Source organism: Prenolepis imparis, unplaced genomic scaffold, assembly GCF_030444845.1.
Source record: "Prenolepis imparis isolate NDT839.2.m4 unplaced genomic scaffold, iyPreImpa1.0 SCAF_6, whole genome shotgun sequence".
In the NCBI taxonomy this organism is placed as follows: Eukaryota; Metazoa; Arthropoda; class Insecta; order Hymenoptera; family Formicidae; genus Prenolepis; species Prenolepis imparis.
In genome coordinates, this window is record NW_028141164.1 from 6,760,999 (window position 1) to 6,782,581 (window position 21,583).

General features: G+C 41.5%; 1 protein-coding gene across 3 annotated transcripts in view; it reads left to right on the top strand.

Moving 5' to 3' along the window:
• LOC145936957 (synaptogenesis protein syg-1) overlaps positions 1-21,583 on the top strand; it is a 396,806-nt gene that overhangs the window by 110,496 nt on the left and 264,727 nt on the right. For 2 of the 3 annotated variants that reach the window (XM_083039649.1, XM_083039647.1), the window contains one exon: positions 297-851. In XM_083039649.1, coding sequence (XP_082895775.1) covers positions 791-851 — 61 coding nt within the window. In that variant the 5' untranslated portion in view covers positions 297-790. Of the gene's footprint in view, positions 1-256; positions 852-21,583 lie in introns of all 3 variants that reach the window. The other variant, XM_083039648.1, reaches the window with a different exon arrangement.

Consider the following 21,583-nt stretch of genomic DNA (forward strand, 5'->3'; position numbering starts at 1 on the left):
TTGTCCCCTGCTGGTCCACTGGTCCATATCCACGGCGATATCCCCGTCGGCGATCCCTTCCGCTTCCGTTCTCGCCGCTTTAATATCCCGCGCTGTCGAGAGAGAGAGATTCTCGTTCGAGCGCGAATCCGGACGAGTTTTCCTCAAGGTGCGGAAATGGGACGACCCGACCGAATTGAGAAAGACGACGCTCGAGACTCCGGACTACCACTCTTGGCGATAAAGCGTCATCATTGCGTTTTACTATCGGCTTTAGCGATGTGGTAAAGTCGAACGTCCCTCCTCTCCATTTCTAGAACGAACGCGAGAGCGGACGTGTCGTCGACCGTCGTCGTCGACAGGGGATTGTGAGGACCCGCGAGCGAACATCGAGTGAAAAGGTGATTCGTGATTCGTACGAAGAAGCACTTTTCGCCGAAGAAATTTACGGCCGGACTCGACCTCTCTTGCGGATCGAGAGAGCGGACGAGGGGGAACACAAGTGATATGAGTGCTGAACGCAGGATCTTTCGTGACGGCGTTAAACGGCGATCGAGTCGCGAGAGATACCAAGGAAATACCATCGAGTGATCGGCACGCGAGGAAGACCGGATATCGCGCGGGGGGGGGGGGGGGAGGGGGGCGAGAAAGAAGGACGAGAGGAACGTAATAGCAGTGTGTTTTCTCGTTTTGATTGCGTGAGGGGGAAAGCGGACCTGTCTACGCGTGCGGCGAGATACGAGAAAAGTGAAGACGAGCTGGAGGACGGCCGGGTGGAAATAGCCTCGAGGCGGGAAGGAAGGTGAAAAAGATGATGCGGTGCCATCCGATCATTCTCCTCGCCGGCCTGCTCACCGTCGTCCGTGCTCAAGGTCAGTCTGTTGCCCGGCATTCCTCATCTTCTTTTATTCTTACTCTTCGTTTCCCCACTATGGCGCAATTATGTCTTACTTTGCGTTTCTCCCGCTCTACAGCCCCGTATACCCGGTGTTGGTTTCTAACTTCGGGTTTTTACTTCGGACGATACTTCTCTCTCTGCACGCGAGAGACCGTTTTCGGAATCTCTCTTTGAGAAGATCGCCCCTTTTCTTTCTCTTGCGAAAATTCAAGGCGCCTACTTAAAATGTGTCTCTCGTTTTTACGCGAAACGCGGAAATTTATAGAGATCTCTCGCTAATTTAATCGCACGCGAGTAATAATTTACACGATAATCGTAAAGCACAGGTTCGAGAAAGAAAATTAAACCTACCCCCCGTGGGTAAAAATTGGAAGCTGCGGAATTAGTTTACTTCTTTGACGCTATTTATCCATAACAATAAATTATGTTGCGCGAGTTAGCGCTGCAACATATTGTATTTTGTAAAAAGTTTAGTCTTAGTAATATTGCATCATTGATTACAAATATGGCTAAAAAAGCAACACCGAGTTTGCTCTCGTCAAACTTTTGAGATGTACACATAGACTTGTAGCATAAAGTGGAATTCAGAATCCGACGCGAGGATGACGTGAATTTTAATTACACGCCTCTCTGTCATATAAATGCTCGTACTCTGTAATTCGCCTAAATTTTCAAACACAGCCACTCTCTGCAGACAAGAAAATTATAATCTTTTAATTGAAACAATATCTTTTTAAAATTAATCTATTGAGAACATAATATAATATTTTTTCAGATCTTAGTATAGGTATTCTCATAAATCGGTACATTATATAATTATTTTAAAAAATAACTCGAAAACATCTTTTCATAAATATTCTACGAAGCTGTCATTAAATATTTTTCTGTAACAATACATGATACGCTGAATATTTAAAATTTACGTGAATTTCTCGTAAAAGCTTTTTTCATCACAAGCTCAAAATCTCCTATACATAATAATACCGGGATTCTCCATATTACGTTGTACGAGCTTATCGCCGCGGGATAAATCACATTTGTCGTCGGGGGTATAGAATCTTGCACGACGCAACTTTTCATCCATGTCGGATATTTCGTTCGCGAGTGAAATTTGTTTAACACACCATTCAAGTCTATTTCCCTAACAATGGTGCACACGTGCCGACATTCACCGTGTAACGCCGTGGTTTCACGCGTATCTGCTGACGTCTACCCATTGTCGCGGGCCGGCCATTAATCATCGTCGCGCGAGGACGTTGCTTCCTAAAAGCAACAACAATATTATTTCGCCAGAGTGGCCGCGCGATTTTCTCCCCGTGTCCGGCAGGAGGGAGGGAGGAGGGCTACTACTGTTTTTTGTTTTTAAACTAACCAAGTTTTTTATAGACACACGCACACACGGGACATTGCGCGCAATATTGCGCGGTAGTATTTCCCGTCGCAGTTTCCCTCCCCATCGCGCGGAATCTCTTCTCTTTAATCGCTCTTCAAGCGCAGGAGAAACGCGGAAATAAGGCGACGGAAATAAGAGCGGCAAATACACGGCGGGGATGTGCACTCAGGGCGGAATGTGACGTTTATTTGGTGTAGGAAATTTTATTCCGGGATCGTTTTTTTTTAGAATGTTTGGACGAGTTTTTTTTCCGACGAAATTTTTCTTGGCGCGGATCGCGTCGATGAAAATTTTATGACTCCGAAAATACGTTCACACCTAATTCTTATTACGTTTCTTTTTAAGTAGGGTCAAATTTAGACTCCGCTGTGGTTGTCGAGATAGTATATGCGGGTTGCGGGCTGGGCGAATGATTAGAAGCAACACTGTTAAATGGACAATTATACAAATAATTGGTGTTCATTATGCTTGTCATAGATAATCGTTTTCCATCTTTTATTCTCGTTATTCTTGATTTTATGAATCATAAAATAAGACGAAATCATAGTATGACATCAAACCTTCCCAATGTGTGGTCCTCTGTTAGGTACGTAAAGGTAGATGAGAAGACAATAGTATTCGCAATATAATCTTGTATTTATTACTGTAAGAATATCGATTAGTGGGGAAAGGATAGTGAATCGAATAATTTGCAGAGAGGGAGAGGGTATAGTGTCTCGACACAAAGCGCTTTCTTTTTCGTTTTTAGAGTTATTTGTTATTAAAATATTTATTCATATATACGTATAATATTATACAAGGTACAAACGCACACACACAAATATATTCTTGTTATAGCGCAACGCAAAGCATAGAGATTATCAATGGTATTTACAAGTCGTGGATGCTTTCACTAAATTGATTTTCCGGGGTTTCGCTCGCTGTTTGCACATTTAATTATGCGCGCCATTATTTCTACGCTGTAAATAATGTAGCTCGACACTCATACATTTTTTACGAGATCCCAATTTTTTGAAAATAACTTTAGCATAATACCCATCAATTCATGGTGGTCGCTACTACTATTGCCGCGTTTCCGTCTATAGTTAAATCTATGGCTTTAACGATAATATAATACGATAATACGAAAACGGCTTATTATTCGTAATTTCAACGCGGTAATCTCTTTCGCTTTTACATAGTTTATCTAGTTTAATAATTATTCTATAGCGTGAGAGTATATATTTACAACTCACCATCATCATTTTACCATATTACATGTTACGCGATGTTCTTTCAAAATCATCTGGCGCGATTGAAATTGACTCTGCGGGGGAATCAAAGTACATAATCCTATTTGATACTTGATAGTCTCTCTCTCTCTCACTGTATATAATTTTTACGCTTTTGATCTTATGATCTTATTAGCTTCTCATAATCGTCGTACAGGAGGGGGCGAGGGGGGATAGGTTATCTCCGCGATCTCTCATGTTTTTTTGTTTTTTTTCGACGAGGGTGGTGCGCAAGGAACCCCAAGAGCCATCACCTTTGTGTAATCGAATCCAAGCCGCGTGCGTGCGTGTGTGCCGCATGCGTGCCGCACGATCATCGAGGCGTGGTCGGCGAATTATGTGTCCCCGACATATGTCCCCATGGGTCCCCCCTTCTCTTCCACATCCCTCGCCGCTCTTTTTAGTTATTCCTCTCCGTGGACGACCACCATACGGGTCGCGTACGCTTCTTACGGGGCTTCTCGGAGCGAGCAGGTTGACGGCGTGCGCGAGTCGGGTTTTTGTCCTTGCGACAGAGGGGACACGCGACTTCCCGTCTCATAAATACGACGGATTACCGCGCGATGAATCGCATCCGCTGTCTATCTCTTTTTTTCTATCCGGAGGGTGTCTTCGGTGGCGAAATGACTCGTCGGAGATGCTATCGTTAGGTACATTAGATCGGTCGCGTAATAAGGCGAAAAAAGTAAACAGCGACGTTCTTTGAACGAGCGACTTTACCTTTGCTGAAGTCAATATTATTTCCAGTGGTTTTCTCTAAAGTGTCTTTCGAGGCGATTTAATAATATAGAATCATATAAAATATTCGCGAGTTTATTCTGTTTTCTCCGACACTTTTTGATATCGTGCATTTAAATGTCATTAATCTTTCCTTAGAGATACGCGCATTTCATTACATTTCTTTCGGTACAAGTCAAAGCATGAAAAGCATCATCTCGTATCACGCTCTCGCAAAAATCCATGCGCGTAAATTACATCGAACTAGAAACGGATCCACGCGGTGATGAGATTTAAAAATAGTTTAGATAATAGTTAATCAAACGAACGGATATATAATTTGTTAAAAGACAAATAACGGGAGTCTCCATCGCGACAATAGTTGCGAATTTGATTCGCGCCCGAGAAATAGCGCGCACGGGATTTCTCGTTCCGTTATTTACAGAAACTCCGTATCGCATTTCACGACGCAACGACAGTATAAAATCGCGATGTATCTTTAAAGCCTCTTCGCCCTTCTTGTCCTTTTCCGTCTCCCCATTCTGCTATTACGTTTCGCGAATTGCGATGCCGTTTATAACCGTCGTAACATCTCAGATGTCACGTTTCGGATTATTCGCGAATACGTGTCAAGTATTCACGCGGGTCTCTCGGCAATCAAATATACAATATGTATTACTACATAATTTGCCGAATTTTCGCGATGCGCGAAAATCTCGCTAAAGCGATTTTTAACGCGATCTAAATATAGCGATTGTTAAATCTTTCACGTAAGAAAGAGAGATAATTATAATTTATTAATTGGTTGAAATAACTAGCAGGATTCTATATAAAGGAAGAGGGGGGTATGGAGATCGAATGCGTTACTTCGTAAAGTGAACGTTAAGTGAGCATTAATCCTATTATTACTTCGCCAAAGCGCACCGATTGCAATTTTCCGCATTAATTATTTGAATCCTGTTATATATAAGTATCTATTATATTATGCGGGGTAAAGAAAAAACTAATGAGTTTTAGAAGAGCGGCCATTAAGCGATTACGCGACTTTTCCTCACGTTATACGAGCGATAATGAGACGGCAGGCATGCACGGAGGAAAGCGTAGAACTTAGATAAATAGTTGCGGACGGGTAAGTAGAAGGAGGGGGAGGAAGGGAAAACGGCCAAGTCCCGGGGGTGGATCAATTCTACTCGTAGATTAGATCCGGTGATAGTAACGATAACAATAATTTGTTCCGTCGCTTTACCTGGATGACGATCGTCTTGAGTAATTGGATCGTTAAGAGGGAGAGAGAGAGAGAGAGAGAGACAGCGAGGGAGAGAAAAAGAGAGAACCATTCTCATATAAAAAATTATTCCCTTTTCTGCTTTTGCTTTCCGTTCTTCAACATCCACGAAGGCACATTTATATTTCACACTATATTTTAATATATTAATTTAAACTGACGAAAGGGAGATAATTGCTGCTTATATACGAGGAATGTCACTTTCCGCGACTCAATTAAAGCACACGACCAGTCGAACCGGTACGACTCGTTGGACGAATTTCGCCGATGTTTGAAACGCCAGGTGCGAGTTACCTGGCCCGTGAGACGAATCGAGCGCAGATGGCGATGAGAGAAGGTGGCAGGACCAGGACTCTCTCGCGCCCTTTTGGATGATAGCTCGGAAATGGGGGATGAGACGGGCGTTGCCCGCACCGTTGCGCTTACATCGCGAACTTGGCGCAGCACAGTCGCTGCCTTATTAAAGCTCTCGAATATCCGAGATAAGTTTCACGTACCCGTCAAAGAGCTTGCTTCACGAGAGATACGCTAGTCTTTACTACAGCCTCGTACAAACGCGACATCCAAGTCGCGGAGAACGCTGATGGTTACGCATCGTACTATTATAGTGATGCAATTTATGTAACATTTGCGACCGCGTTCTTTTACATTCGTTTTTTTATTTTCTTATATATTATATATTATATAACATATTATGAATGTTTTTTTTTTAATAATTTACACATTACCGTATAAAAATAGTTTCGATAAAATCGCGCGACATTTGAGCGAAGACAGCTCATCACTTTTTACAATGCAGTTATTTGTACTTTGACGTTTCACGAATTCTCTCTCGCGAAAAAAGCACATTTCACGGTTTTTGCTGGGAATATATAGAACTCGCGATCCTCGTAAAACCCAATCTATTAAATATCTATCATGTTCGTCGGATAAAAAGGTTAATTTCAACAATGCGTGAGAATAATGCGTGCGTGTTTATGACAGGATTAAATATCATAAATCCGGAGCGTGGTGCACACGACGAATAAAACTATTCCGTTCATGACGGCGGCGGTATAGCGGCAGCAGCGGCAATTATAACGTCGTGTTGGCCAATACAACGGCGCGCAACCCCATTGTGGTTTGCAGGGTTAATTGTATCGATTCGATACAGAACTCTCTCTCTGCACATGCACCATGAATTTCCTCCGCGCCGTACGGTCCGAGGTTATCGCGATTACCGGGATAACTTTCGAATCGTATAGCAATGATTTGTGATCGACAGCGAATTTGCATATGCGCGGGGGCGTAAACTACCCGGGGAATGGAAGACCGGAGGATAGAAAGGGGGAAGGTTGTAGCCGAAAAGCGGAGACAAGGCGCGCGCGGGCGGGCAACGTGTTCCCGCCACGACTAAACTAATCGAGAGGAGAATTGTACACGTATGCGCATTATACCTGCACCGCTAGCAGTCACGTATACTCTTGTCTCCGTATGCCGTTCCAGTTTTCCGCAGTTTAAAGCTCTTCCGTGGCACCGATCAACGGCGATAAAGTGCACGTATTAACGCTATTCTACTCGCGATCGTTATAACGTAGAGAGTCGTCCCGATATCGATCTCTCGTTCGTACAATAGTTTACACAAATCCGATACAATTGGAGCTCTATGTGTGTGTTATCGCGATTGAAAGATCTCGTGAGAGATGTTAGGAAAAAAGAGATGCTTCTTGTATATATTTTACGAATTATTATCAGAATATTTTCTGGAATACATGTGTGGGTACATGTGTACGTCAGATTAAAAATCATAATTTTTCTCATAATTTACTGAAAACCTATTATTTTAACGTTTGGGGAAATAAAGTTAAAAAACTTGTTATTGCGATATTTCTGTATAGAAAAAAATTATACCAAATACGCGCAAGAAATATATCTCTTCCAAATATTAATCGGATTATATTTTTCTTGTAGTTGCTTATGGCGATTAAATACGAGGCGCGTGTTTACGGATGCATATTTAATTGGAAATTCATATTTGATTCAGTAAGAATTTAATATCCGCTGTGAGCAAGATAATCCTATTACATAAACATATGCATGAACATAGCTAAATTTTCCCATTGTTTACGTAAACTATTTGATATTACTATATATTATATGAATTATAAACGGAAATGTTATAACAGATTCATTGAACCAATTACAAGAATAATTTTCATATACATATTTTGAATCGACGATCATTTCGATAAAAACATTGATTCTCAAGAACTTTGAATAAAATATACTAAAATATTAATTTCAGCAATATCTTATTTAGCAAAAATATTATTTAGTACTTATTTAGTAATATTTAGTAATAATCTTTTTTAATTAATATTACGTGCACACTGTGGAAACATTTGTACTAAAATTACTAGATGTACATGTATTTTGTCGCAATTAAATTCTCTTGGAGTAATTTTTGCATCCTGGTTTGAAATTTTCAGATTCAATCGCGATTGAATTGCGAAAATTCGACCGTGATATTTTTTAGTGTTGTGCAGAAAAGTCCTCTCTTTCTCTATCTAAAAGAAAACAACTGCTCTACTATGTTCTGCTCGTTTTTTCTATGCAACTCTGTTATTATGTCTCCCCGTTTTACTATATTATTACGGACTGCTTAGTCATGCTTCTACTAATGCTTGTGGCATCAACTCGAATGAAGAAGAGAGCAAATTGATAAGTGACACGCGATATTAGAATATATTATTCTTAGCGTAGGATATGTATCACGTGTCAATTCGCTACTATTTTATCATCCAGTCAAATTAAACACTTTAAAACCATGCTTGTATGTAACGTTCACATAACGAGAGATTTAAGACCGCGATGGGGTTCATCATTATACAAAGAAAGGCTCTATATTGAGGCGTGTTCTTGATATACGAGGCAAAAATGGCATGAAACAAGGGGTGCAACAAGCAACAGTGTAAGAAGTTGAAAGGTAGACGAGTAATGGAATACGCGAGAGAGAATGGTAGAACCGACTTTTTTCCTAGGTTGCAGAAAGCAAACCGCGTATCAGAGCGAATTGGAATCGCGTCGTCGCATTGAAAATCTCCTTTTTTTACCTTCCTCCTCCCGCATCCGTTCTTCTCGTCTCGCGTCACTTCTTTTCGTCTACTTAACGGAGATAGCCTCCATATCATCCCCTCGCCGTTTGAGTCTGTTCTGTGACTTCTATCTCTTTTTTTTCTCCCTCTCTCTTCTTTCGTCGAGAGAAGAGGTTGCGTGGTAAAGCTCAACAACTTTTCGTTTCAGCATTGCAAATTGTTTGGCACGAGGCCGCCGCCGCACCGGCAGCTACTTACGCGGGAAGCAGCCGCATACACACGTGTGTGTGTGTGTGTGTGTGTGTGTTTGGTATGTGTGTTTGATGTGTGTGTAGGTGGATGTAGCTACACTCGTAGCGTCGCACATTTCAATTTATCCTTTTCTCTGTAACGCCGCCGCGCCGACGGAAGTCTTACGGTCTACGCCACTGTACCTTTATCCCTTGTGACTCGAATCGTTCGTAGTTCCAAATTGTTACGTCACTCTTCATGTATTTTTCATACACACTTCGGTTTGTTGTTACTCCAACGGAATTTCGTAAATGCTAAATTGAAGCGGCTGTATATAGTCATTAAAACTTGACGACTTGAGTCAAGGACCGACCTCTCAAGATACGAAATATCATTATTTAATCTCTCTGCGTCCGTCTTTTAATTATACATTTTTATAGCTGATCTCGAGAGAAATTTGGTTTATTCTTTTAAATAAAATTCTTTTAAACAAAAAAGTCCAGGTGAGACTAAAAATAAAAAAAAAACTATAGTTTTTAAATTTAATTTTCATCGTTTGTAACTTTCTGAAACGAGGAATCGAATAGAAATTGCGCGTAACCGCATTGTCGATCGTCATGTTTTAATTAAGCTTACGTAATTAAAACGTAATGCGAGTCACTTAGCGAACCGGAGGACGTTCATTCTTGCGACAAAAGCGCCCGCGATCCGGTCCGGTTCGTACATCCCGCCGCGAAATCGCGGCACGGTTTATTAGGTAACTTTTAATTAACGAGGCCCAATAGTTGCGAGAGCACCCCAGGAGGGAACGGATCGACGTTCCGGGCAAAAACCCGACGCTGGCCTTCGGACCGAGGCGTGCGTGGGACGGGTTCCACTATTAATCAGACGTCTTTCCAACTATCCTCGACCGACGTTTACACGGTCCTCTCGTAAGTTACGAACAATTTAAATCGATAGAGTCGAGCTTAATTTTTGGTTCAATTAGCCCGCGTAACTTCCGGTTAGATGGTAACGGAAGCAGACTGCGAACAGAGACAAGAGAGAGAGAGAGAGAGAGAGAGAGAGGGAGGGGAAAGTCAATAAAATATAGCAGCCGGTTTAATAGCTTCCATACTACATTTATCAGCGAATACCATCGATGATTGGAAGCTTCAAATTTCGCGTGCAACTTTATGGCGATTTACGCTTTATACGAATTTCTATGTAACGTATTTAATAAATGTTACTATCACGAAACTGAAACGAGAGATGCGTAAAATTATAATAGCATTTATTAATAAATTTCTGTTCTAGATTTGCGTGTATTTTTTTTCCCTTTTTGTTCAAATATAAAACGGTATTAGACGCAACTTACGATGTGACGTGCCCGCCCGAAATATTTATATAGAACGTACATTTTATATGCCAAATTGCGCGACGTATATGTTCATCTTTATACGTTTGGCGAGCATCGGCGCGAGCGAGAAGGGTTTTTTTTGGATAAGTGAAAACTCTCTCCCGTCCGCGCGCGGCCATTCTCTATCATACATATTTAACTACGTCGGACAGTACGGCGGGATCCTTCATGTTCTTTTAGCCTTTTTGTTTTGTTTTTTTTTTCCACTTTTTTCCCATCCACCTTCTATCTGCGCTGTCGCGGGCGGCGGCTGGGATATCGGTAGCTTCGTGTATGCTCCGGGTTCATAATTTAGCGACACGCCGGCTGGCGGAACCGATAAGATCGTCCGCCGTTCGACGAAAGGTCGAAATTTATTCCCCCGCGCGCGGATGAAATTTCGCGGCGTAACGAACTCTGCCGCTTTATCAGAACGAAGATGACGATATTATAAATCGCGCGACTCTCCCCCGCGATCGATGACCTCCACCCTTTCAACCCCTGCCCTCTTTTTCCCTTCCTCGCGTTCCCCTCTCCCTATTTTTCGTCGCGACAACGTCCGCTTTGACATCCCGCGATTCTTGTCTCTGTCCGAAATGGAAGGACCTCTCCCCGCTTTCGAGAGATATCGGTTTTCGTTTTGCATGATTTCGCGTGAAATACTGGAATGCGCGGTGTGAGAGGATATAATGAATTAATATGTATATAGAAAGTAACAACGGGGAGCTGAAGAGGGAAAGAAGGGCGGGGAGGAAGGAAGAATCTCTTTTCTGAAGAGAGACACGTTCCTCGGATATATGATTCGCAAGGATTAATTTATTCCTATCTCTCTGAAATTATATAATGTAGTTCCTATCTCTTGAAACATATTTTGTGCGCGCGTGCGAGACTTTTCAGTGCAAAATATGAATTACCGCGGATTAATTAATCAACGCGCGGATTATTACCGATCATTCGCGTACATCGACAAGGTACGACGTTTAAAAGAGTATGAATCATATTTTAAATGCATATATTACTGTCGACAAATTATCTGAGTATATGTATAGTATTTAATTATATTGTAAATTTAAAGACTTTGTTAATCCCCCTGTTCGCTCAAATGTTTACAATGATGTCTATATATAGTTAATAAAATACAAATTGTACTAAATACACATTGATATCATTTTGACACATGTACGAAAAAAAATATCACGATTCTAAATTTGTTCTCTCTTATTGATAGTATATTTCATAAAGAGAAAACGCAACGCGCGATTCAAATGCACTTTATGCAAGAGTAAGACAGACACATTATTATTTTAAAGCTATAGGCTGCCCTCGTATGCATTTGTACGGTAACAATTGCGCGCTTAAATAAGCATAAGCCGGAGTATATAAGTACATATCCACTCGAGAGATCGATTATTCGGCATTTCAGCGCGCTCATCATTTACGATCGTGAGAAACGCACGAAAGGTGCATCCAATTAAGGGGATGGCTCGCGGAATTTTCTCTACGATAGATCAGGGTAATTGCTTGGTGTACGCGATGTTTTTCTCTCAAGACTACGTCTTCCTTCGATTCGCGACCACCGCAGAGAGGCGGCTAGGATTACAATCGATGACTCGTACCATTGTCATGCCAAGGTGCATCATGCGCACGCACATGCGCCCACGCATCGATACAGGTGCATCGTAATTTGGTAATCCAGCTTATATATGTGTGTGCATGTGTGCCACCTACGGAGCGAGTGATCATTCTCGATGTATCTCTTAGGCGTCTCTTACATTAGTTGACCTTTAATCGGCAATTACATCGTAGGTATCGTTCAGCGTACATAAACGCGGGGAAAACACGCAAGTTCGGATTGCATTTACGATGAAACGATGTAATTTAGCTATATGGGTGGGTAGAACCTGTGTTTCTTTTTTCTTCTTTAACGGCAGATTATAAGGGACTACTGATAGAAATTTATTATTTTCAAGTTCCTCTCTCCTTCTCGTGGATCTTCTCTCCTCTCAAGTGTACGTAAACATTGTCTCGTCGGTCCGCGGTCAGTTTCGCGATATATATTTCGCTTTAAATCGCCGACGCTTTAAAAACCGACGCGATCGATATCGCTGATATTAATTAATACGGCGAACGATTGAAAACGACGATGAAGTAACGTTACGGAAAACGTCTACGCTCATCGTCGTGCAGAGCGATAGAACGTGTGCAGCAGGATATTTTTACGAAAATTGATTTAGACTCTACCTCTCTACCATAATTCTCCTCGTGTATTTATTTATTTACTCGCTTCTGGATACAAGTCACGTAGGGCTTCTTACATTCGTTCGAACTTTCGTTCCGAGTCTCTCGCAGCAAAGTTCAACTTCCTTTTCGTCATCGCTCGCTCGCGGCGTTATAAAGGTCTCGAGAATAAACGGTATTGAATTTCTCGGCGAGTTAGCGAGAGAGTTTTCTCCCTTTTTCGTCTCTCTCTCTCTATTTCTCCACCTACTTATGCGCTGCATCGCATTTTGGCGTCGTAGAAACGACGTCGCGGGGTGGTCGGTCTTTCGCTCGGTGATCTTTCGAGGCGAGGGTAAGCCCGACAAAAGTCCAAGTACTCCCACGCTAATTAAAGAACATTATAAGCAGCGAGGCGCGCGATATGCCGTACTAACAATAAGTTTCTTCGACAATCGACGGCAGGTCGCCGTAAAATCTATCGTGCGCCAGTTTTGAGTATACGTTTAATTAAATCTCTGACGAATGCACAAACACGTGATGTGTATATATTTGCACGATATATACATACACTCGATGTATTGCATGTATACGTATATATACCTGCCGAATGCGCGTGAGCGCGTGACCTGCACGCGACGAAACTTTACGCATGCCGACTATCGCGTCATTCCTGTCGAGTGCTCGCCCTTGTCATCTGCGACCGTCATCGTCAGCAACATCGTCGAGAGAGGAAAGCGTTTGTAAGGGCACAAATGTGACTGAACCAATTTTAACGAGCAAAGGCGTCACGTAGGTCTTTCGCAGATATTTCGCTCTCGCTTCTCGTTACTTCGTCAAAGAGACGTGAATAAGTATGTGTGTGAGTACGTCTATATGTGTGTCTCAAACATTAATATATAAACATTTGGAATATTTCAATCATTCTCGCGTATCTCGAAATGTGTATGCGTCCAAATAGTCACTGGCTGTCTCAAAATAGATATAGAGAGCCATGAAAATTTCAGCGATAAATTAAATTAATCATTTTAATAGATTGACGGCCAGCCACGCATCCATTTCCCTTCGGAATCGCGAACATCGCTGCGTAACAATGTCCTGGCAACAGGGATAAATCAATCTATCGGATGTGGCGCGATCAACGTCAGTTTACTGCCGATGACACATTTGAAATGTCGCGCCGAGCTTTAAGCGTACTCATTTAGCAGATTAAACGTCACCCCCGTCGTTACATTTCGCTCATTCTCTGTCGCGCGCAGCGCTCATTCAAGATTTAATTCCCGACTCTTCGCGTCTCCGGCTCTGCAATTCTCTGTTTCTCTCTTCTCCTCCGTGAATCACCTTTGCGAAACTTTGCCGGTTTATTTCTAATGCGAGGCAAGTTGGAGCGCGCGCAGAATTCGGCACAAAACCGACTTTTGCCGTATCTATAGGGACGAGAGTTCTGAATTTTTGCATGTCGCTTCGTCAAGACGACGTACGTATACGATTGCTCGCGTTTTGCGCGCACCGCGATCTAAATCGAATTCTTCTTATCCGTCGCGAGAGGTTGCCGTGTAGTGAGCTGGAAATTCAACATCCGACAGAGAGGAGGCTTCCTCGGTCGTTCGCTGTCGTTACTCTCGTGGCCGGATCTTGTTGGTGGATCTGAGAGATCGGTCGTATCGACAGCTCCCTGGCTTAACGAACGTCAAGTACGTTAGTTCCGCGATACGCTTCGGGATCCTAAGTGAATGATACGTACGGAAAACGTATATATCCAATCCGCAGGCCCTCGTTCTTCCACGATGCGTTACTTCCATCAATAAAAGTCTGCTGAGAAATCCACCATGATGCCAGATCGGCCAGATCGCATTGACCCGGAATCGAAGATTCCGGGGGCTTTAAGGGGCGTATCCGGCCCCGAGATGAAGATAGACTGTAAAAGGGTATATTGCGGTTTGTTTCCCCGCGGCGTCTATTACCATTGTTGTTAGATAACGCGTATCGGATAAGCATTGTCACGTATCGCATCTGGAAATGGAACAATTTCGAAATTAGGAGCTTACGATTATCTCGAAATTACCTTTCGTGATTTTACACAAGCGGATCGGACAGAAAAAAATTGCTTGTTACATTATACCTTATCCCCAAAAATATCGCGAAAATAAAAAAGACAATCTTTATGTTTATAAATTGATAACATATAGTTTGTCTGAATTGCATTATTAAAGATTTTTGTTTGAATTTCAATATATATATTTTTTTTTATATTTCATATTTTTATATTTCATACATATATATATGATTTCGCGATAAATACGATTCGGGACTGAAGTATCATTTTATTATCGCCGGGAATTTCCGCTCACTCAAAATTGCTCACTTGCATGTATCGTATACATGTGATGGGCAAATAACTGATCTACTTGAAACTAAAATTTTTATCGATTCGAATTTTCACAAGCCAAATCGTAAACGTATATCACATTTGTGTTAACGCATTCTAAAATTGTGCAGAGCTTGCAACGGTCGTACAGTTTTATTTTAATGTTTCATTTTAACCAAGAGCATTTTATTCATATATATATATATATGCATGCTTTGATCGAATCACCGCAATAAAAATGCACAATGCGGGCGGTAGTTAAAACTGGCTCGTTGAACGATCCATATCGCTCTAAGAATATGTTTGAAAAGCATTTTTATACTCTTCGACATGTTATATACAGTATCGTTTTATTTTTATTTTTGTCCACTTGAATCTCTCGTGATATAGAAATAAGTAAATATATTTTTATTTTTCGTGTCCATTAACGTTTTTCATAAATTGCCCAAACAAAAGTTTTTTATCGTATTTGGGTGTTTCTATTTTTTTCGTAACGCTTATCTTGAGTTGTAAAAATATTTTGCACAAAAATAAAAGTTTTATTTATTTTATAACGTTACACATTGCACTTCGTTTAATTATTAACGATGCAAGCAGGATGGAATATTACTTAAGAGAATAGCTGTTTTGCAAGATTTGTATTCTTAGCGCTTATAGCATATAGTCTCTTTCTTACGTCAACAGACTTCAAACTCTATACCATCGTTAATGACTAAAGCGGCGTGTTTGATTAATTTCCGCCAATTAGTAACGTGAGTTTGTGTCTGCGTAAATGTCGGGCTGCTCTTTAGGGTTTCCACAGAGAGATAGATAGAGAGAGAATGCTGGGTTTTTTTTTTTTTTTTTTCAGGCCCGCGGTTTTTATGCTCCACGTCCCTTTTAACACCTTGTATGTTCCATGCACCTGACCTTCCCTTTAATCTCGCTCATCGATAGTGTCTTCGACCTTCAGTGACGCTGCGAGCGATTGTTGGCTCATTCGTGAAATGCCGCGGGCGTGTAGACAGTTTCTCCCATGCGGTGCGATCGATAATCGTACGATCCATCGAAGTGATAATTATCCAGCACGCAGACAGAAAGAGAGAGAGAGAGAGAGAGAGAGATGGTCTCATATCGCACGCGACTTTGTTGTCACCTCCAGCAAGTTAAAGCGGATAATGCGCAACGTGATATTGCTCTCGCATAGTTTTAAAGACGAAAGATTCTCGTCTCACTCTGTCTCTCATTATATTTCCGTTAACGAGGAACGCGATATTTGATACGCGAGGCAGGTGTCTCATTTCTGGAAAAGGAAAATCGCCGCCGAGCCGCAAGAACGCGCTTAATTCTAATTGCACGAGAAGGGTTAACACGCACGAGGATCTCCGGACCGGCCGGACCTGTTTTTATTCTTCTCGAGAAACGACACGTTAAGAACAAGTTTGCACGTCCTTGGCGGAAATGAGCAGTTGAATTATGCTGAACCAGCTTCTTCTATAGGTACTAAAGAGGAGAGTGCCGCGTCGCTCGAGGCAAGATACCGGTCAATCGAGATATCAAGAGTATAGCATAATAGAAATACACCGCATTCATTAAACGATCGAATGTCAGGGAAGCTACATTTTATATGTTAATGCATCGCAACGATTGATGTGCGATTCGCGAGATCAAAGAAACAATGCGACGATAAAATATTTCTCCTGTACTTTCTCTATCCTTTTCTTTTAGTCATCCATACTTTCAATGATGTATTATTCGAAACATTTAAATGATTTAGTCAACGTATTTGCGCGTATGCGCAAGTTCTACAATTAAATCGCTCTACATCAGTCTATGTGCGGAATACAATAGTTTGTATTACGTTCAACAACATCCGTTAATTAACGTTTGAATGTGATAATGCAGCTCGCGGTGTTTGCTTCATAAACGATACCTACGGAATAAACTCCATTAATTTGTCATTTAAGCTACTCATCGTTTTAAATGATGTTTATTAACATCGTTCAGTGTAACTGTCTCTTTTTTTTTGGCTCATTAAAAGTGGCAATATTTGGAAAACATGTAATTATAAAAAATATATAATATTTTTCTTGCTACTTTTTTGTAATAAGTAAATATTGTAATAAAAAAATTTTTTTTACAAAATTTTTTTCAACTACATGTTTTTGACAAACAAGGATGATGTTATTGCAGTTTTGTCGTTTATAAGTTTATAAAATAAAGATGCATCGTATGAAATTGCACGATAAAATTAAAAAAAAAAAATTTTTTTTTTAACACTTCGTAATGGATCTTTTTCATCCTCAATCAAGCTTTGTCTGAATGTTATACATTGGCAAACTTAATTCTACATTACCACTGTAGAGCGTTAATTAGGAGCTCTCTTTCCCTTTTTTCATTCGTTTGCGCTCTGAATTAATCGGGGGGCGGGGTGAGGGGGGATTGTCTGCATTATACAACGTGACATACATTCTCTCTCTCTCGAGAAAGATCCGATAGAGATACTTTATCAACAAGATGACAAGCACCGGGCATACAAGCGCGGCGCACATCTCGGTGCGTTTCATAAATATTGTTATTGGCGGGCACAGAAATCCGTGTGTCACACGCAGGAGTCATACGTTTTCCCCTCCGCGCAGCGGGGGATGAAATTCTTCTCTTTCTCTTTTACCCTCGTTCTCCAAACGCCGTTCTCGTGCGCCGCCACCAAGTGTGTGTCGCACCCACCCTCTCCTTTATATCGCGCGCGTCCCACTTTCTTTTCTCTCTTTCTGCACCCTCCGACCCGTTGTCCCGCTTTTTCGCGGCGACCCCCCATTTTCTCTTCTTTCGCCGCAGCGCGGCGTTTTCCTCCCCCTCCTGTTTCTCTCGGCCTCTACACGTTCTCTTGTTCCGCTCTTTTTCGCGCCGTGAAAATCGTTTGTCCCTACGGCGGACGTGCGGACCATTCGTCGAACGACGATCGAACGAAAAAGGGGGCGTAAACGGTATTTCTCGCGGACGCGGCACGGACATTGGCGTCAGCGGTAAATTCTGGACGACCGAACCGTGTGGTGAGAACTTTGCGAAGTACCGTGGCAACGCCTCTCCTCGGGCATCTCTCTCTCTCTTGATAGCGGTCGACCGGATCATACGATAAACCACATACAGTTATTGTGTGCGGCCACCGATATCTCCCTCTGGTTAAGTTCCAACACTCTACGAGCAAGCTTCTTTATTTTCTTGCCAATTTTCCGGTAATTTTTGAAATCGATATTTCCTTAATGATGGTTTGGCTGAACGCCAAATTTTTCCCCTTTCGCGGTTTCCCAATTTTCAATATTAATTCCAATAAATGTATACAGTAGCCAAAAATCTCAGACAAATAGGATCTTTTATATTTCTATTACGATATCGATTGTATTTTAGTATAGAGATGTAGTATATGTAGCTAAAATTTTATATATTATTTAATCTATATATTCTTTACAATGTGTTTATCAGACGGAGATCTTATTGTTACTTTCATGCAGGGGATGCGAATAATAGAGTGAGATCAATGAATTTATTCCGTGCGATAAATGATACGATCCGTTTAATCATCTAACTAACGGGTAAACTTTATTTCACTAAATTAATACTGCCTTGATGTATCTCAAATCATTGATAAAAAGGGTATCGGAAAATTAATCAATCTTCGTGAAAGTTGTAAACTTTTTCCGCTATAACTTTTCTTGTAATAAGATTCTTTCAATAAGCTGGTTTTTATGAGTAGATTGATTGGACGAAAAGATAGATGGTATAATTTTTTAAATTCGATAGAGTTAATCATTTTTGCGACATATTTGAAAATTATTAAATGGAAAAATTATACAACTTATATATACTTCACATATTTAATAAATAATAATTAAATAAAAAAGTTATTAATTCTTTATGTTATATTGTATTTTACATGAAGCCTTTTTTTACAATCTCATGTTTTATTAGAGAATTGTGTGACGCTTGAAAGAGAGATATTATATAAAATACTTTTACATACTTTATTTTATTACATATACTTTATTTAAAAATTCGTTTATTTCGTCAAAGCTTGCTGTTGCGCATACTTATCTATACAAGAGATTTCGTTCTTCTTTCTCTCCACTTTCTTGGAAACGATAAATTTCTTTCACTTCCTGTATATGATGGTTCTGTCATACGACCGATACCGCGGATATAGCGCGTCATACGCTGAGACGGGCGCAAATAAACGAGCGTGCGTACGAAGATGCGCGTGCGCGCATCGATATACATACACCATATTTTATTCCGCATATATTTTATATATATATATATATATATATATATATATCTGTATATATATATATATATACGTATAGATACATATGCGCGGATGCGCAAACATCGACCGCGAGTGAAAGCTTTCGACGCGATGTTTGTCGTCAAAGACGAGCTTTTTTCAACGAGAAGGCGACTCGCGTGTACGTGACGCGACAAAAGCTTCTGGATTTCCGAGCATAGCGTGCGTTTGGGGAAATATCACGGGAAATGTCGCGAAACGTGGGCGAATCGACGTTGCCAGCCGCCAGCGACTATTCGTTCCCTCATCGCCTCATCGAATCGTCGAATAATTTATCCGCGGGATTTTTCAGTTTGTTAACGAAAGCTGTGCGAAATCATCTCGCTTAAATATATACGTAAATGGTGTTTGCGAAAGACAGGCACTAAGTGCATATATACGATAAACTGTTTACCTCTGAATAAAAGTACAACAAAAAAATAAATAAATAAACAATGTATTTCCGCGGTAATGAAAATCAAGCGTTGTAGGATCGCGTGTGTATATATGGACTTTCAAGTTCTCTCAAGTTTTGGCTCAAGTTCACCTTCGGCGCGTACACACGCATATATACATACATAACATAACGATGTTTTATAAATTTATATATCAAAATGACGCGCGTGCGCGCGGCTCTTCTCTCTCGTAAATATTTGCTGAGTATGTCTCTCGAGCGAGGGATGAAAATAAATTGCGCGTGACGTGCGCTCCGAGATGGATTTTTCCTTTGATCATCCCGGGCTGCCGCGTAATTGACGTTGTCGCTTCGTCGCGGACATTTCTTATTCATTTGGGGTCCGTGAGCTTAGTGTTTTCGGGCCGGAAAAGTTTCTCTGTCAATAAACAAGTGCATTATTTAGGGGTTGGCTGAAGAAGGGCTGTGAGTCGCGAGACAGTCGCGCGTCGCGAGAAAGCGGACGTTTAAGCATTTGTCGAGCATAGTATCGCGCTCCATCGTATTATACGTCCGGAGAGAGCGCGTTCTTTACAGCGACCGGATTTAATTACGGTCGGAAGTCGGAGTAAATATTTCGCGAATCTGTGCGACCCGTCGGCGAATCCCCGTGTGTTTGCAACGATGGTTAACCGTCGGTTTCGAGCGAGCCGTTTGTCCTCGAGCCGGACATTTATTTCCGCATTCTCATACGTTTCCCGCCCGTATTCGCGAAAACCGTATTAAGAATCGGTGACAAAAACGTTCGTTCGTCTCGCGTATGATTAACGAGCTCTCGAATTAATTTCTCTCGAATAACGCGTTCGCTCATCCATCGATATTTCCCACGGATGATTTGGATCCGTGCCGAATATCAAAGCGGCTTTTCGACGCACCGAAATGATTTTAGTTATCTCGTTCACGACCATCTAAATTGTCCACCTGTAGTAATCTAAAAAAAATATATATATATACATACTGTCACGCAAAATTTTGAGATTTTTATTATATATATAAAATTTTCTTTCCATAAGAACTAAATATATATCTGATTCGCGCAAATATCGCGATATTTCTTTTTTTAAACGAAACTCATATCAGCGTGTATCGAATAGATATTGGAGAGAGTGGATGGTAAATCAATGGTCATTACTGACGGCCGCCCTTTAATCTATTTATAGCGTGGGGCACCAAAACCGTCCGCGTACACACACGGCCCTTCAAAGTACTCGACAAACAGAGCGGCCGCATGAAATTCTGGGTTAACGTCGAAAGAAGCGATATCAAATGTCCCTTTTCCATCGCGTGTACGTTTAAACGGGTCAACGAGAATATAATCTATGATTGACAATACGCGGCGTGAAAATCGGCGCGATCGCGCATATGTAGATACATGTTCGTCGTACATCCGTCGTACGCCTCACTTAACTTCACGGGGAAAGATCGATTCGTTCAAAGGGGAGAAATTTCCGAAAATTGACTGTACAAAGTCCATAGACTCGTTACCCGTAATTCCGTTTTATTCGCGCGAGTGCGCGCTCTCTTTCTCCTGTCTCTCTTTCGCTTGAAAATTTTTTATCCACGTTCGTGACGAGATATTTGACGGGTCGGTAGACCCGTAACTCTCTCCCCCGAGTTCTCCTCGAGGTGGCCTGCCACGGCGGTACATCGATCGAGCCAGGATTCGAGAGGTTCGCGTGTCACGGGTCAGGTGGGTCGAAGCCTTCGGCAGGAAGGCGAGAAGGAGAGAAGGGTTGCTTTCGTTCCAGTTCTCGTATATACCTTAAGTACTGACAACTTCCGGCTCCACCGATACCTGTTTTTTTTTTTTGCCTCTCTTACTTATTCTCGGCCTTCTCGCGCATACGCCGGTGTTTACGTAAAAATACCAGAGTCTATACGATACAGGGGTAGAACACCGAGAATCTCGGCCGCAAACGTCGGATCATTTCGCGCAAACCGTCCTGGATAAGACTTACCAGACGGCTCTCTCTCTCTCTTTCTCACTCGCGATAAAATGTCTGTAAGAGAGTAAAGTA